At 30.9% G+C, this 17753-nt stretch overlaps 1 protein-coding gene across 7 annotated transcripts in view; it reads right to left on the reverse strand.

The window, feature by feature from the left end:
• The window catches only part of Dmd (dystrophin), a 2062171-nt gene that overhangs the window by 1225272 nt on the left and 819146 nt on the right, over window positions 1-17753 (reverse strand). For 6 of the 7 annotated variants that reach the window (XM_071606751.1, XM_071606749.1, XM_071606750.1 and 3 more), the window contains 4 exons: window positions 13088-13210; window positions 10666-10803; window positions 7822-7974; window positions 6781-6963 (listed from right to left, as the gene is read on the reverse strand). In XM_071606751.1, coding sequence (XP_071462852.1) covers window positions 6781-6963; window positions 7822-7974; window positions 10666-10803; window positions 13088-13210 — 597 coding nt within the window. The remainder of the gene's footprint in view (window positions 1-6780; window positions 6964-7821; window positions 7975-10665; window positions 10804-13087; window positions 13211-17753) is intronic. The other variant, XM_071606753.1, reaches the window with a different exon arrangement.

The raw sequence follows: 17753 nt of genomic DNA on the forward strand, positions 1-17753 counted from the left end.
TCTAGCTTCAGGCATTATTTTATATAAGGTGGTAGCAAATAGATGTGTGATCAGTTTGCTTGTACATCTCCATTTAAGATGATTGAAAACAACAAGAAACATAATGTATTGTGATACATTTTCCACTTTTTTTTTTCTGAAGAACACTAGTTCTTGACCATCATGTGAACATGAATCCCATCATTAATCTGAAGTGAGATTTTCCATTTCTAGAGCAGTTGTCCAGATGTGAAAGTATGTAGAATCTATCTACCTCCTAAAAATTCATAATTACATTTAACATATAAAACACCCTGAAATATTCTACATGGAGGAAACTGCTTAATCCAATGTGTGCTCAATTTTTTTAAGCAATAGAACTTTTTTACTTTCTTTTGACTAACTCTCAAGATATTTTGGGAAGTATTTGGTTGAAGTTTATTGTCTTCCATCTCTTGGATGTATCCTTGGATAGATTTCAATGACATTGAAAATAATACTCAAGAAAGTCATTATTGTGATCAAACTAGATGCATCAGAAAACTCTTTATAGATGTAAATTTTATGTTTAAATCCAAAATTTTTTACAAAGTTAAGGAAAATATTCATAGTATAAAGAAATCTTCATTCTACCAAGGTACTCACTTAATGACTAATTTAAATAACATTTCTAGTGTCATTTACAGTGAACCTATTAAAAACATTAACTTCCAATCAACTTTTCAGGAACTTGTATATTTTGCAAATGTGTACTTTTCAGGTTAAAATATCTTATTGCAATTTCTCATATACAGTAAAAGATTTCCTTTGTAATACATTTTTGAATCTTTTCTCATATTCACTCTTCAACATCACAGTTTTAATTTCAGTAATTTTGACCTTCCTCAGTATACCCTCTTCCAGAAGTAACTGTAATAAAAATTGCTGTTCTGAAAAGTTTTCAAATTCTGTTTTGAATGTATCCTTATAAGGAATATATTATTTTTGTAATAGAAAATACTTACATTACACATCCATAGTATACACCAAAGTCCTGGTAAAATATTCATTGTTCAAAAATGGAAAAATGGTTAAGTATGTTATAACATCCACATGAAAATTTAGGTTAAAAATATTCCATTAAAAATATGTGCTTAGGGGCTGGGGTTGTGGCTCAGTGGTAGAGTGCTCGCCTAGCATGTGCAATGTCCTGGGTTGATCCTCAGCACCACATAAAAATAAATAAAAAGAATAAAGAAGGTATTGTGTCCAACTACAACTAAAAAATAAATATTTTTTAAAATGTGCTTAGGTCCTGGGATGGAAATGAAGTTGCTTTGTTTAAGTGTAAAAGAAAAATTACTATGCCTCTATGGTAGCAAAATAGCACAAAGGAAGATAAAGTTTGAGTAACAAGAGTGACAGACAGTTGCTAGATCATACAGGCACTCATAGGATTTCAACAAAAGGGTAATAGGCAGCAGGGTCTTGATATAACCTTATTTATGCATTGGATAGAGTCTTCTTGCTTCACCAGAAAGAATAGTGTAGGTGAAAAAATACTGCAAGTAGGATATTGAAATAACCCAAGTAAGAGACGATGATATTTAGGCAAATTTCTGTATTACAGCTATTAAGGATTGTTAAGAAAGATATATTTTGCAGATAGATTGAACAGGATTTGAACTATTTTGCATTGCATTACTAATATAAAAGATAAGGAGAATCATAGACATAGTCTAGGGTTTTGACCTACATGTAAGATAATGCAATTTACTAATGTTTGGAGAGCTTAGTAGATGCCAATTAATGTAGACAGGGGTAGGGAGAGAGAATGGTGGATTCTTGTTGTTGCTATGGTCTATTTGAAAAGCCTATTAGGCAAACATTGAACTTTACCATCATATACTTAGTGTTTGAAGCAATAGGCTATCCAGAACAATTGAAGTTGTTATATTTAGAAACCAGACAATTATTTTCTTTCTTCCACTAAGTTATTTGTATTTTTTGCTCCTCCTTCCTAGGAAAGGCCATATATACATGACTATTCTAAAAGTTTACAACATTTTTTTTTGTTCTCAAGAAACATGATAATTGATAATAATTTACATTGAACATATTATATACAAGATATATTTGTTGATGCCACACAGAATAAGTCTCATATTTGTTGTATCTTTTTTTATATGGAGGTCAAATAATTTCTACATTCTCATAGTACTCTGTATTTTCCTTTTCAGCACTGAACAGAATTTTAGTAGTTAATTACAAGATATTTAAAAATATTCTTTATAGAGTGAAAATAATTTAATATAGCTTTTTATAGCTTCACCCTTCCTTCTGGCTTTATTTTCCTTTTTACAGAAGCATATTCTTTAGTAATACTTTCATCATGAGTAAATAAATAATAAATTTTCATTGTATTATCCTATATAAAATTGGTTGTATGTCTGAATACATTTTGCCTTTATTCTTAAATCACAGTTCACCTGGAAGTTGAAATTTAGCCTAGAATTTTGAAGATTTTCTAACATCTATTATATTCTAATACCTATTGTTGATGAAAAGTCTGCTGTGGATATTGTTATCCTGTAAGTATTCTGTCTTTTGTATTCAGTAGCTTTTATTATACCATCTTGGTCATTTGATGTTTTGAGTTTCATTCAGAGCTATCTAAGTATGGATTCACTTTTGTTTGTTCCACACTGGTAGAGCTTTATTCAACCTAAGGATTCATGCAAATTGGAATTTATTAAGTGTCAGTCATTTATATAAAATATTTTCTCTTCTCCATGCTCTCCATATTTGCAATCTGAAATTCTTTTTATGCATATGCTTAAGCTTTTTATTCTATTATCCACATCCTGTATGACTTTTAGCAAAGCAATTTTCTCAGCATCTTTTCATTAATATATTATTTTCTACCTATGGATTCACTTTTTCAAAAGTTGTTTATTTCAATATTTTTTTTTATTTATAGACTTTGTTTTTTATATCTTCCTGTTAACTTTTCAAAATGGCCTGTTCTTGAAAATTTTTATTTTGCTTTTTACTTCTGGACATTAGAAATGTTTATTTCAATATTATTTTCTGATTGTCCTCTCATCTTTAACTTCCTTATGTGTATATTTGATTTTTTATTTTCTGCTAACACCAATTGTAAAAATAATATTTCTCCACATTCATTGTAAATTTTAGTCCATGAGCTTATTTTGTACAGAAGTTCCACGTGAGCATTTAGTTACGGTGGTATCCTTATTGTGGAATTTTGTGCTTGCATTTCCTTGGGCCATCTGAGATTAATTGCCAAATGTAGTTTACCAAAGATGTATTATAATTTTTCAGAGCCCTTATTATTTTATTTTCTTATCTTGCTCTTCACCTTCCTGTAGAAAATAAGAATTCAGATATTACTCCAACAACAAGTTTATATAGAATCATGTCCTTCATTGATAGAGTCACCAGCTTTGCATGAAATTTCCAACAAATATTCTGTGACTCTGGAAAAAACTATCTGTCCATGGATTATGGAATTTTATGTGCAATAGCACTGAAAAAAATGTATCAGATATCTGTTAACTTTTTCAACAAATGGAGCATGATGAGTCTAATTCTCTTAATGAGATAAAATATATTAGTTTTTTAAAAAAATTTTTAGTTGTAGATGGATACACTATCTTTCTTTTATTTATTTATTTTTATGTGGTACTGGGGATCAAACCCAGTGCCTCACATGTGCTAGGCAAGCACTCTCCCACTGAATTACAATCCCAGCCCCACATATTGTGTTTTTCAAATAATGTCTCTTTCAGTGTTGTACAGAAATAAAAAGAAAACATTGACTCATTGAGCTCACAATGCAGCAGATGTTTTACAAATATTACCTTGTTACATCATCACTGATATCCTTATTACCATTGTAGATGAGGAAAATGAGGCTAAAATAGGTGAACCCATGATCATACAGTTAGTAGAACAAGTCACTGGGATTTAAATTAAGGATTATCCAATGCAAAGATTGTTCTTTCTACTAGACACTGCTGTTGTAATGAATCCTACAGAAATTTCCTTATGTTCAGTTTCCAGTCAGTGCTTGATAATGAGCAATCTAGTCTCTAAATCAATAGGAAATAAAACCTGAATGTTTATTTTCTAAGTAGGATGAGATTTTTCCCCTGGTGAATATATGGGGAACTCTTTAAACTGCCTTCTTCCTCGTCTGTTGTCCCTTCTTAATGGGCTCCTAGTTTGTCCTGAGAACCACTGTTTATTGATATAGTCTATCATGCATTGGTTAGCACTCCTGTCTGGCTGAGGGCTGCTTCGTGGCTCCCTCAGACAAAGTCCCAGGGCTTTTCTGAGATTTACTACAGTCATATTTAATTCTGACACAGACACTTGCGTGCATTAAATTTACACCGCTTAGCCAATTTCTGAGTCTTCATCTATGAAATAAAGAAAATTAACTTCTCATTTTAAACTAAGTTCTCAAATTCTAGGCACTTTAGAGTGCTATCTATTCTCTTGAATTGCTACTGTCAATACATGGAAGACTAACTACAAATCTCAAGTTTATATCTAGAGAGATCAGAAAGGGACCAGTTAGGAGAAATAAAGATGAGAGAAACAGAAAGAGAATGAAGGGGAGGAAAGGAATTTTGAAGCTATGACCATCTATACTGCATGAAGGCCATGGTAGAATTATTTCAGACACAACTTCTCATTTAAACAGTTGTCCTGTAGCTATCTCAAGTGATTCCATTGTGAAAGCATTGGGAAGCATATTCTAATTAATGTGTATGGTGAAATCAACTTTTCAAATACATTTGTGGTCAGTGGAATACAAAGATACATTTTGGATATATCTTTTTCTATTTGTATATTTACGCATCACTCTACATATCTACCTATATTCTATCATCCTTCAGTTATAACTAAATCCAATTAAAATATAATTGTGATATTGATTATAATTCATACATTTTGGGATTACATCTATCATCATGGACAATCAAGAATTAACATTAAAGAAGCCCCCATCACACAGACCTAAATTTTCGAATTTTCATAAACAGAACTCAAGAATAGTTTTTAATAAAATAAATCTCATTATTTTACTATAGTTCACTTTAAATTTTTAAACCATTTCTCATATCTTTCTTTTATTTCACCAATCATTATGTTGTACAAATATTTGTTAAGAGCCTACTATGTCTAGGGATATACATCATTTTAAGTGGGTGATTTATGAAGATTTTTAATTCTGTATTTATTTAAACATAAAGCTTGAGTAATTTAACTTGACTAGGTTGTTAACAAATTGGATGCTTCATACTGGGTGTATTCAGACAGGGAAAATTGAAATGCAGAAAAGAGTTGGTCATATAATTCAAAGCAAAGGACTTGTGCGTAAATGACCTATTAAATCAAGACAAAGCTATTTTATTAGTTTTTTTCTATATGGTTGCTTTAATCTCTCCCTTCATTTTGCATCTGCAGATACAGTTTTCTGTTAGTGTAAGCTTGAGTGATTAATGACATATTATGTTCATAACATCTAGTATGAAGAATAATAGGCTGAAATGTTCAATCAGTTAGAATTAGACTTAAAATGTAATACAGTTTCAATCTTTTTTTAGATTATTCTTTCCAACTACTCAGAATATTCAACTGCTATTAAACTTTGGGTCACTGGATTTCATAGAAAACAGTATATAAGTGAACTTTCTTAAAGTATAAAAATAAATAATAATAATATGTAGCATATTTTCTGTATATGTTTATAGTTATTTTAATTGTCTTAGACACATTTAAAGTATATGCCCTATTAAATGGAATCAACAATATCATAAAAATTTCCCAAGAAATTTCATTTATGGGCTGAACCACATGCATTTGTCATTTACATAGGTCAAAATGGTTGAATGTCTGTTTGCTTCATATTATTCAATCCAACATAATTATAAAGCCTTATTGTTCAGACTTTTATAATCTGGTCTTTTGATGTATTTTGTTAGATATTTACAGATTTTCATCATTCCTCTTCACCTTACAAGAACCCAGAATAGGAAAAGAAAATGCGTTTGTCAGAAAATTTTTGTAGTTTGTACCTTATTACAAATAAAAATCTAAGACCAAGATTACAATTTTAAATTGCCTTTTGAAAGAGAGAAACACAAACTTTCCATTCAGTTGTTAAAAAGAAGTCATTCCTTTTCATTTTGGCTTGTACCATTTCTGTAATGACATTATATGGTATTGTTCATCTGACATCACTTTCCAACCATCTTGCTAGGCACCAAGTTTTTCCAATAATCACTGTGACCTACTAAGAAGTTAACCAGGTTTAAAGTCTAAACTATTATTCTTTGAATCAATAAGATATGGCCTTAGGCAGGTTGATATGTTTCACAAAATATTTGTTATTTACCATATATACAGTAAAAAAGTAAAATTAGCATGGGATGATCTCAGGAAAGCAATACATATTTCTGGATTAGACACTGAAGTAAAGTAAATGTATGATAAATTGACAAATTCACATTGCCAATGTTATGAAAAATGATGCAGCAAAAAAAATTAAGATGTATCTTTCATTTCTGGTAAGGGGGCTTTTCCTATTAGCTGTTAATTTATCATGTTTTAAACTTCAAAATGAAGCACTAGTGTTACAGAAGCCCAAAGTGAGAGAAACTGCTCACTTTCAAAATGCACATAAGTAGTTTGAAATTGCACCTGGATTTTTTTGTGTTGTTGTTAGTAGGCCTCTTTAATAGAGTAGTAGTTGCAAACACATATGTGGGTTTGCCAGTAACAACTCACAATTTGTGCAAAGTTGAGTCTTCGAAACTGAGCAAATTTGCTCTCAATTTCCCTCCAGCGCTTGCTGAGCTGGATCTGAGTTGGCTCCACTGCCATTGCGGCCCCATCCTCAGACAAGCCCTCAGCTTGCCTACGCACTGCATTCAGCTCCTCTTTCTTCTTCTGCAATTCACGATCAATTTCCTATTGAGCAAAACCAATACAGGGCCCAGGGCAGTTAGCTAACCACATCAACCAACCTACAAGTAGCAAACACTTCTCTCAGAAATTTCATAGGCTGTTGTTCCTTTATTGTCATCTTTCAAAATTTACAAATATGGAAGGTGTCACTGTCATCCTCACTCAAGAATCCAAATATTATTTCAATTATCATTTGAATGCTCAGTTTTAGACATTCTAATTAGAAAATATGAAATTGATCTAAAATTTTCTTTCTTCTGATTCCTCTGGTGCTTTGAGGGTTGACCCACATTGGAGTGATTACTCATTATTTTAGGGACCATCCATATAGAATGTAATTTAGAGGGTAAGTGAATAAGTTATTTTCTTTTAAAGTTTTGAGGAACTCAACAGAGAATGAAGCAAAAAAATGTAAAATAATAATGGAAAAACACATCTTCAGACAATATGCAAATAAATCTATAGAGATTTGACAGTGATGTGTGAAGATGCTCTGATGAAATGAATGTGCTAACATGAGAAAGAAGTCGTCCATATACCGATAAGTCATTAGTTCATCTGGAACAAAGATACACAAAGTCAATTACAATTTTACCAGAAAACACATGACATTTCTTAATTCATTTTACATTGTCTAAAAGCAAAACATTTTATTCATTCAACATTATGTCAACTGAATAACATTTAATACAATACATTTACTAAAACAAAACACAATACAAAGAAATGCATCAAATCAAAGAGAACATTAATAGAGGCAACAGGAACATTAATATTTTAAATATGATCCTTACAGGTTAAGTTAAAGTAATTAAACTGTAGCAATAAAAATCTAGTATTGACATTCTAAAACAACATTACCTTTATTTTCCTTTCATCTCTGGGTTCGGGTAGACTGGCTAATTTTTTTTCAATGTCATCCAAGCATTTCAGGAGATCATCAGCCTGCCTCTTGTACTGATACCACTGATGAGAAATTTCTAGAGCCTTTTTTCTTCTTTGAGACCTCAAATCCTGTTCATGATGCAGATATTATTAAAATATCAATATATAAGTACAGTACAATTCTGGCTGTAGTTATTCATAAAAATAATTTGAGTCCCTCATCTTTTTGTACACTTGTTAAATCACATTTAAATGCTAAAAATACAAATGATTTAATTATGTATTTACATGGCAAGACCTAGATACAGAAGCTAAGAACCTGAACAACACATTTAAAGTATTTTCTCTTAGCATGTTTAAACTTGTTTAGAAATCACACCATAGTTTTAGTGAGCTAAATAAATTGTTGGGTAGTCTATGTGGAACAGTGTAATATATTAACACAATTCACTTAACTAGATAGTTGCAAAAACAGTGAGTCTATATTTGACTTTTAAAATACATAAGATTCTAAAATTTACATGTTAAGTCCTGGGCTTATAAACAAAATGTTAAGTTTATATAGCCAAGCAGCATACATTCCTGGTTTTAGAAATACCTGAAAATAAAAGTTTGATAGGCCAGTAACACTGTGTGATTGAAAATATAAAGTCATTTTAGTTATAAGAATTTTTCAAGCTACATGTGTAGAAGAATGACTCTTGTTCATATAATTATAAATATACATAAAGATAGCAATTTAAATATTTTAAATTTCAGTGTTTTAAAAATACAAATTATTTTTCTTTCAAGGCTTACATAGCCAACTTTGTATTATCATACCAAATCATGTTCAAAATATGAAAAGATTAACTATTTTAAAAAGAGATGACAAAGGGGGTTTTAAATCAACCTGATGAGACAAACAAGGGTGACTGGTTTAATGAATCAACAAAGGGGTGAAATCAATCATTTTGCTCCTACAATCACACTCAGAGTCTTTTATGATCAATGGAATTAGTTGGAATGCCATTTTATAACTCATGGGAACATAAAAGCTCTGAATAAGCTTTCATTTCTTCAAAGAGGTAGCAATTAGGATATTATGTACTGATTTAACTCCAACTAAAGAAAATACCAAATATCAAAGGGTGGCTGAAAAATTCATTGGCTTGGAAAGTTTTGACCTTCATTGAAATATTTCATAAGGACTAGCATCGGAACTTCTTGGCAGATTAACATAGTTACCACATTTGGTGGTATAAATTAATTTGGCCAGTACAATTGATGATTTCCAATAATCGCCTATAGGATAAATTTGTGTGAATGATTAAGATCTCCTGCTTTATTTTGTTTAAAATTGGGTATATGAAATTTAGTGCAGTTTACATTTTATGTTGTATTTCTAACCCTCCTGTGGAGGTAATAAATGCCTGCACAGAGTCAAAAGGGATGCTGCTTTTTTCAAAGGTACCAAGATACAGCCACGTGAATTAAAATTGAGCTGTGCCTTATTTGTGATACAACTCACATCTCTGCCAAGAGAAAAGGGTTTGGTAGTAATAAATCTGAAACTCCTTCGATTTTGTAAGCACAAAATGATGTGTAATATGCAAAAATAGAGACATTATATAGATTTCTTAATAGGTATGCCAGATAACCATTAAACACTGCTGTTTGGTAGGATACATGTCATCATGTGACCAGTATAGATGCTTTTGAAGTCTTGGTCACAGTCACAAAGGTGTGATTTACAGAGTTTTCTGAATCCATTTGATTTGCTTTTGCATTTCCCTCCAGGAAGAGTCCTTTTCTATTTACTATATTTATCAGCAGTTACCTTCTGAGCACCTGCTGGCCAATTAGACTTTCCTCATGGATTGCTTATAGGCACAATATTGTGTAATTACATTCTCAGCAGTGTTTATTTGGTTGACTATAGGGAAACAGGTTTTATCCTCTCATTTGCATACAGAAAGCAGATTCCAGCCACCTACTAGGTGGATCTACCTATACAGCTACATAACTCTAAAAGAGTGATTTACAATGAAGAGCTTGGCAATTAACAGTATTAGAAAATCAGCCATGCATGCAAACAGTGAATATTGCAAAGCATATACAAAAAAGGTTGTTTCACAAAACTTTTCATACATCCAGTCTCAAGAACTTCCTAAAGAATCATTATTATAGGGAAAAAACCCCAACAATGTATTCTGTTTTTCTGTACAATCCAGATGAGTCACATGGATACGTGAAAGTAGCAGTTCTTCTTCAAGGGCATTACAAATATTTTTGAGGATTCCTATATAAATGAAATTAGACTCTTATAGATGCTTAATTAGTTGCAAAGAGTGACTCTCTTAAAGGCACAATAAACTTTATTTTTTATAAAAATGAGGAACATCCAGGCCTTAATAAATAAGTATTAGGACACCAAAACCCTGGACTTACTATAACATTAAGAAAAAAAATTAGAGTAAAGGAAGCAGGGAAAAATCAAAATATATGTTGGTTATTCTGGCAGTTAAGGAAGCTTTCTCAATACAAATACAAATGTTGTTTATAAACTATATTAGAAAATTAAATGTATAAATACTATGAATGATACATTTTGATACCTTTCAATATTATTCAGAAAAATCTGAAACATCTTTTAAGTGACATCTTTTAAAATTAGAAAACACACAAAAATGCTAAATAAAGCACACATATGAACAGAAAAAAATTGAATTTTTGTGACTAAGATTCTTAAGCAGATTTTATTTTTGCACAATAAATAAATTTTACCCTACATATGAAAAAAACCACAGGCAAGGTATATTATAATTTTAGCTCTAATACCTTGAGAGCATTATGTTTTGTCTGTAACAGCTGCTGTTTTATCTTTATTTCCTCTCGCTTTCTCTCATCTGTGATTCTTTGTTGTAAGTTGTCTCCTCTTTGCAACAATTCTTTTACAGTACCCTCATTGTCTTCACTCTGATTAAAAACAACAAGTACAGTCTTCATTTTGTTTTTTTTTTTAAGCTGTACATTGTTAACAGAGATAATAAAACATGTTATCTAAGCACACACAAAAACTCCAATTTTAAAACTTTTAGGGAACTTTCTTAAAAGATACAATGGTTATAGCTTTTCTTTTATTATTTTTATACTTTAGAGTTTAAAAGAAGTAAGTTTCTCCCATCTAGTTCTACAGAACAATTTTAGGGGCATATGTACGAAGATGAAGGAGTAAAGGTACTTTCTCATCAGGTAAATGAACTGCTTTGAATGTTTTGGCTTTTTTAGTACAGTTCTAGAAATTAAAGTCTGTACAAATAAACTAACCTTGTTATTTGTAATGTTAACTCATCCATATAATTAAATGGATGTGTGTATGTGTATGAAAAATGGTAAAAAATTTAAATACTAACATGCTACTAAATGAAAATACTTAAATTTATATGTATAGAATTTTTTTTATCTAATAATCTGTTTTATATTTGAAATCTCGGCATTCAAATTTAGGACATGGGGAATTTGTAAAAAATGATGTAGTGAATTGCTGTCAAATATTGCAAATTGTTTATAAAATGTCATATATGTTAACTTTAAATAAATAAGTGTTAAAATATGGATTGAGAAAATAGCTTCAAAAAATTTTAATGTGTAATTTGTTTTTATACTCTAAGAACAATATTTTAATTTTATATACTTAAAAGTGGAATAATTTGAATACATGCTGGTCTAATATAGGTACATATGTGACCATTTGGCTTTTCATCGCTAATTTTGTATTTTTCAATTTAAAATATGAAATTATCTATTAAGGAGGCTTACCATGCAATGCTACTGAAGGTATGCAATGCTAAGGTTAAAAAAATGACCATATCATATGTTTGGGTACTTTTATATTATTTTTATGGTATTAGATGTAACACATTTAAATCTTTAATACTTATTTGAACTTCAATATGCAACTCAGGCCCTACTGATTTTGCTTAGAAGAAATGGGATTTTTTTTTCTGAGATTTGTTGATTAATAGTCTATTGAAATGTATACAATAATATGGACATATACATAGTCTATAAAAGACCTTACTTATTTTATTATGCCTTTCAAAAATCTGCAACATTTTCTAAGGACAAAAAAAATTAAACAAAATAGATTTCACTTATTTCCCCTTAACCAGGGCTTTAGGACAGTGTTTGTGATCAAACCAAGAAGTAAGCAGTACTTTTCATCTTGGTGCCCTCTGCTTTCTTCTTTAACATGAAGTAGAGATAGTTGGAACTCAGTATCTTGGAAAGCTCTTCTTGTCTTTCTTTCCATGAGCTGAGTTGGCAAGACCACCAAAGCCCATTCATGGCAAGTATGAACTTGGGCAGCTCCAGGAAATCAGAAGTGATACCAGTGGGAACTAAGAGTGGTAGGTGAAAATATTTCTCCTATTGTTTCACATGGCTATTTTCTAAAATTGATACATTGCCTTCTGATGTTGCTTGCAAGCATTGTTTGAGAAGACCCTAGCATTAATACATCTCTGAAAATCTCCAGAAAGATGCATGTAAAGGTTAAGAATGCCACAGAGGTGATGGCAGTGAACAAGGAGAAAAAAAAATTGTGGAAAGGAGGGTGAAGGGAAGAATAAAAGTCAGTGAATAGGGATGTGATGCAGAAGTAATTAAGCCAGAGCGAAACATCAAAGGCATCTTGAAATTGTGATTGAAGGAGAATGTTCTTAGTTAATAAGTAGCCCACATGGTCATATTTCTTTACTCCTATGAAATAAGCAGCATGGCATATTTTAATCATATACTATACTATTTACTCATTTTTTTGTTAAAATAACTTTGTAGGAAACTTTGGTAAACAAAATATATATTGTGTAAATTTGGCCCTTTTATGACCAAACACATGACTGACACAAAACAAGAGTTATCTATGATAGCTGAAATTCTTATTAAATGTCTAGTTTATTTTTTGATTGACTCTATTTCTATTACATATTTCCCTCCAAGTTCAAAAACAGATCAGGTCAAAATAAATTTAAGTATATTTTAGAGTGTGTAATTGCTCCTATATGAACAGACCATAGTTATTTGGCATTTGATATAAAAGGTCAACAAGAATACTTTGCATTTCTAAAAATCAGTAGAATCACATAATGTGCGAGGTATATTCTGAGAATTCAGTTGGAGATCTGAAGTATATAATTTCTTTCTATTTTTTTTTCATTTTTACTCCTAGTTCATTCACACTTTATCACAACCAATTTACCATATCTTTATTGAAGTCTTCCTCTTTCAGATTCACCCCCTGCTGAATTTCAGCCTCCAGTGGTTCAAGCAATTTTTGTATATCTGAGTTAAACTGCTCCAATTCCTTCAAAGGAATGGAGGCCTAAAAAAAAAGATAGTGCTAATTTAAATCAAAATTACTTTTTATTAGAAACACATACCAAAAGAAATACATTTATTCAACCTCCTGTGGCTAAACTAATGACATGCATTATGTTTCCATATCATATTTTATGAAGGATTTGAAATACAACTGAGAAAGTACCTGCAGATGCAAATAAGGACAAACATTTAACATCACCAGAGCTGAACATACATGCAAGATAATGCAATTCATCATTCTGTGGTATCAAAAAAGGCAATTTACATAAATTTTGCTGCACTAATTTTTAATATTCTAACCTCAAATTCAATCTTAACTTAAATATTCTGATATAAATATCATTTGAGCAAATATGTCTTATTAAAAATTACTTCATTCATCAAATAACAGTAACCTCAGGTAGAAATGTATAATTGTCACCCTATCCTTAGAAAAACTACATGGCAATCTGCTCAGCTATCTTAAATGTCATTTTTTGCATGGCAAAATTGACAAGCATGGTCTTCTAAGACAAACAATGCCATTAGCTTGTCTTCAGGAACGTTTTCTTAGATGGCACATATATATTCACATGAATGAATTTAGAATATTTAACATAAAAAATCTGAGTATATCTTTTTCAACCTTTTGAGACATAACAGTTTAATTTGGAAACTCATATTGACCAGTTTCAAAAAACTTGAATATCCTTTGATTTGCTTCATGAAACACATGAAAATGAGTGATTAATGAAAAGACATTGAAATTCAAATATTCAAAAGATGGGGCAACATTTACTCATTAAAGTTCTGTTAATAAAATACACTTTTACTCTCTTGATATTTATTCTGTATTTAATTTCTTCCTATTATAACACTGGAAAATAACTTTATGCTGGATATAGTTTTAAAACCCAGAGATGAAATATAGAAATCTGATTTTCTTCAGAGCTATTTTACATAATAGAACTAATTCAGAAATAACTCTTAGTGCCTTATGCCCAGGATGATTGCATTCACCAACTTTGATCCCCACATGTTCTTTCCCAGTCACATTTTCAGCCATAGGTCTTTCCTATCTTTATTAGATGCAAACAGCCAAAGGACAATAAGGTAAGTGTTCAAGGACAAATCAAATATGTAATGGTAGTCTGTCACTAATGAGTAAGTGAATAATCAAATGGTATTCATGGGGTAACATGATTCTCACATGCAACATGAATAAACATGTATAATCTAGGCATTTCTATACCCCAGAAAGGATCTATGGAATCTTTTAAAATGTGACTTAGTAAAAACTCATTTTTAAGTCCCAATAATCATTGTCATTGGAAATAATAGTTACTTGAAGTACTACAGGATCCCATGAAAACAGAAGAGAAGGGAAGAGATGAAGGGGGTAAGAGGAAGTGAGGAGGAACTAGAGAAGGGAGGGAACTAGAGAAAGAGAAGGGAGTTTCATTTAGTCAGTAAATAAAGCTGACTAAACTGCTACATGCATGCATGAATATGTCATAATGAATTGTGATTTTATGTATAACTATAAAGCACATAAAAACCCAAATAAATAGAAGGAAAACCAGTAAATAAAGGGGAGAAGAGAGAGGTATGAGGGTAGGGAAAGGAGAAATACTGGGACTTAAATCAAGCCAATTGTATTATATTCATGTAGGAATATCTCAAAGTGAACTCCACTATTGCATGTAACTATAATGAACTAATAAAAATAAAAACATTAATATCAATAATGATAGTAAAAGGGAGATGAGTGGATTAGAGCAAGTGGTTCAGGGGGAGGGAGGAGAAGAGAGAAAGAGTAAATTCTGGGGAATGATATTGGTCAAATTATCTTATGTGTATGTATGAATACAGCATAATGAATCCCACTATTGTATATAATTTTTACACGGCAATAAAATTTTTAAAAATATGCTTAAAGAATATTTCAAGATATTACTAGCATAGTCCTTAGTTCAATCCTCAAATACTGTTAAAAGGATTATAAAGGTAAAATTATTACCACCCTTGTTTTGAATACCATCCTTTAGAATTTTAACTACATAATACCAATTTGATAGTGTTATGTTATTAAACTGTTCTTCACGTTTGCTGATTTTAATAATAGAAACTACATTTTTTTCTACTTGATTTTGTGAGCATACAATGATAAATGTTTAAAATAATTTTTATTGAATACTTGGATATCAAAATAACATGGATATATTTGCAGTCAGATTTACCTTTTTGGTCTGCCTGCATCCTCTCTAGCTTATCTTCTCTCCATATACTGATAGTATTTTCAAAGGCCCTAAATTTGGACCTCTGTACCCCTTTTCCAATGCTTCTCCCATAATAAAATATATTTTCTTCCATGATTTTAGCTATAAGATTTGTGCTTCTCAAACTGTTATAAAGGCAAGCTGTGATCTCACTTCTGAATTCCAGTCTAGACTAGAAATTAGCTAATTTCTCACCTGAATTTCAAACTAACTAGAACTAAGCTATTTCACTTCCCCCGAACTTCTTACAACACTAACTTTCCTAGTTCTGTAAATAGACAATTTTTCTTAGTCATCCTTGTTTAAAACATAAGTCATGTCATTCATTCTTGAATATCTTTTTCTAATAAGTATCAGGTAAGTGTTAATTAATTTTCTATGATCCACTTGCTTTGTATTCCCAGGCCCATCATCTTTCTGAGCCCTCACATAGGACAGGCTACTACTTCCAGACTAGAATAAAATCTCCTTCCTGCCAAACCAGTTCCAGCCTGTGCACAGTGATCAGGTCAGTATGTCCTCAAAATCTTTTTCATTATGCTACTATGTTGTTCCAGAACCTTTTGTACCTGGTGGGTACAGGAAGAATAAAGTTCAAACTCCAGGATGATAGTGAAGGCTTCCCTCAATTTTGTCCCTTGGACCTTATATAATTGTTACCATTATAGTCTTTTGTTGCACACCATTTGATGATCTGTTATCCCTCCTCAAGTACCTTAAAATTCCTTTGATCTTACAGTGAAGAACACAATGTCTTGTGTAAGAATGTACAGATTGGAAATGTGTTCCACTTTTTATGAGGTAAGGGGCCTTGGACAAGTTATTTTCTTTGAACCTCAGCTTTTTCATTTGTAACACAGGGACAAGAATATATATATATATATCTTATATAAATATATGTTGACTAAAATCTTAGCTCTTGTTGTTTCCTCTCGAAATAATACCCACGCATTGCCTTAGTTCAAGATCTTCCTCTTTTGAAAACATGATTTTTGAATAATAAACAAATACTTGTTGATGTAGTGAGTTTTTATTTTACTGAGGGATTTGACAAAATCATGAAGTTCTAATGATGAAAATGAAAATATTTAAACACCAGTTTATGTTGTATCATTCTAGACAACAAAACTATTGATTTATTAATCTGTAATAATATACAAAATGATCTTGAGGAAGATGCCAAGGGCTTTGCACTTGTTTTTCCCTGGGTAGCAGTTCTTTAAGATTTGAAGAAACAAAACTTATGCAAAAATTACAAAGTTAGTGAGATGAGTTAAATGAATATCCATGGAAATGAGACATTTTTGTTATTCTACCAAAACTTATTCTTGCAACATAGTAGGCACTCAAAAATATTTTCTGAAGAAATAAACAAAGAATGACTAATGACGGGGTAGCAGACTAAACATTTTGAAGAGTCCTTTAAATAATACAATTTATATGTAGAATTTTCAAAAGACCTGTCTAGGTAGGAAATATATTAACAAATGGCCAAATGCTAGGAATACCATGATGCCATCTAGTGCCAAAACAGAAGATGTAAGAAGACTTTAGGTACTGTTAAAAATAAGTAATTATTCAGGCAAGATAATGGAAGGTTAGACTTCATTAGAAGGATGTATGGGGTCTAGATTCCTTGACCAAAGACAGAGAAAAGGTCATTATGCAGATTAGGGTTTGAATTACTTTGTGTAGTTCAAAATGAATAACTAGAATAAATGGGTAGAAATTATTTGGAGCCTGAGTTTTAGGCAAATATGATAATAATTTATTAAGGTTGGAATATTTTTAAGCAGTAATTTTAAGGTAGTGAGTTTATCATTGCTAAAAATATACTGTCTTGATGATAATAGATTACATTATAATATTGAAATATGACCCTTTTATCATAGAAAATTTTCTTAAATTTTTTCACTTTAAAGTACATTCTTTCCTCTAAAACCAGAGTTGTTTAGCATAAAACAAATTTAATAAGAGTCATGTGTAATTTTAAATTATCTATTTGTCATAATAAAAACACAAGGAAAATTAATAATATATTTTCTTTCACAATGTATCCAACAAGTGATTGGACAAACCTATAATATAAAATTATTAATGTGACATTTTACATTCATCTTTTCATATCAAGTCTTCAAAATCCATGTATATTTTATATTTATTGCACATCTTAATTTGTAATAGCCATATTTCAAATGATTAATAATCACATGTAGTTTGTGATGACATTACTGTGTGTGTGTGTGTGTGTGTGTGTGTGTGTGTGTATATATATATATATATATA

This window comes from Marmota flaviventris, chromosome X (genome assembly GCF_047511675.1).
Source record: "Marmota flaviventris isolate mMarFla1 chromosome X, mMarFla1.hap1, whole genome shotgun sequence".
Taxonomy (NCBI): Eukaryota; Metazoa; Chordata; class Mammalia; order Rodentia; family Sciuridae; genus Marmota; species Marmota flaviventris.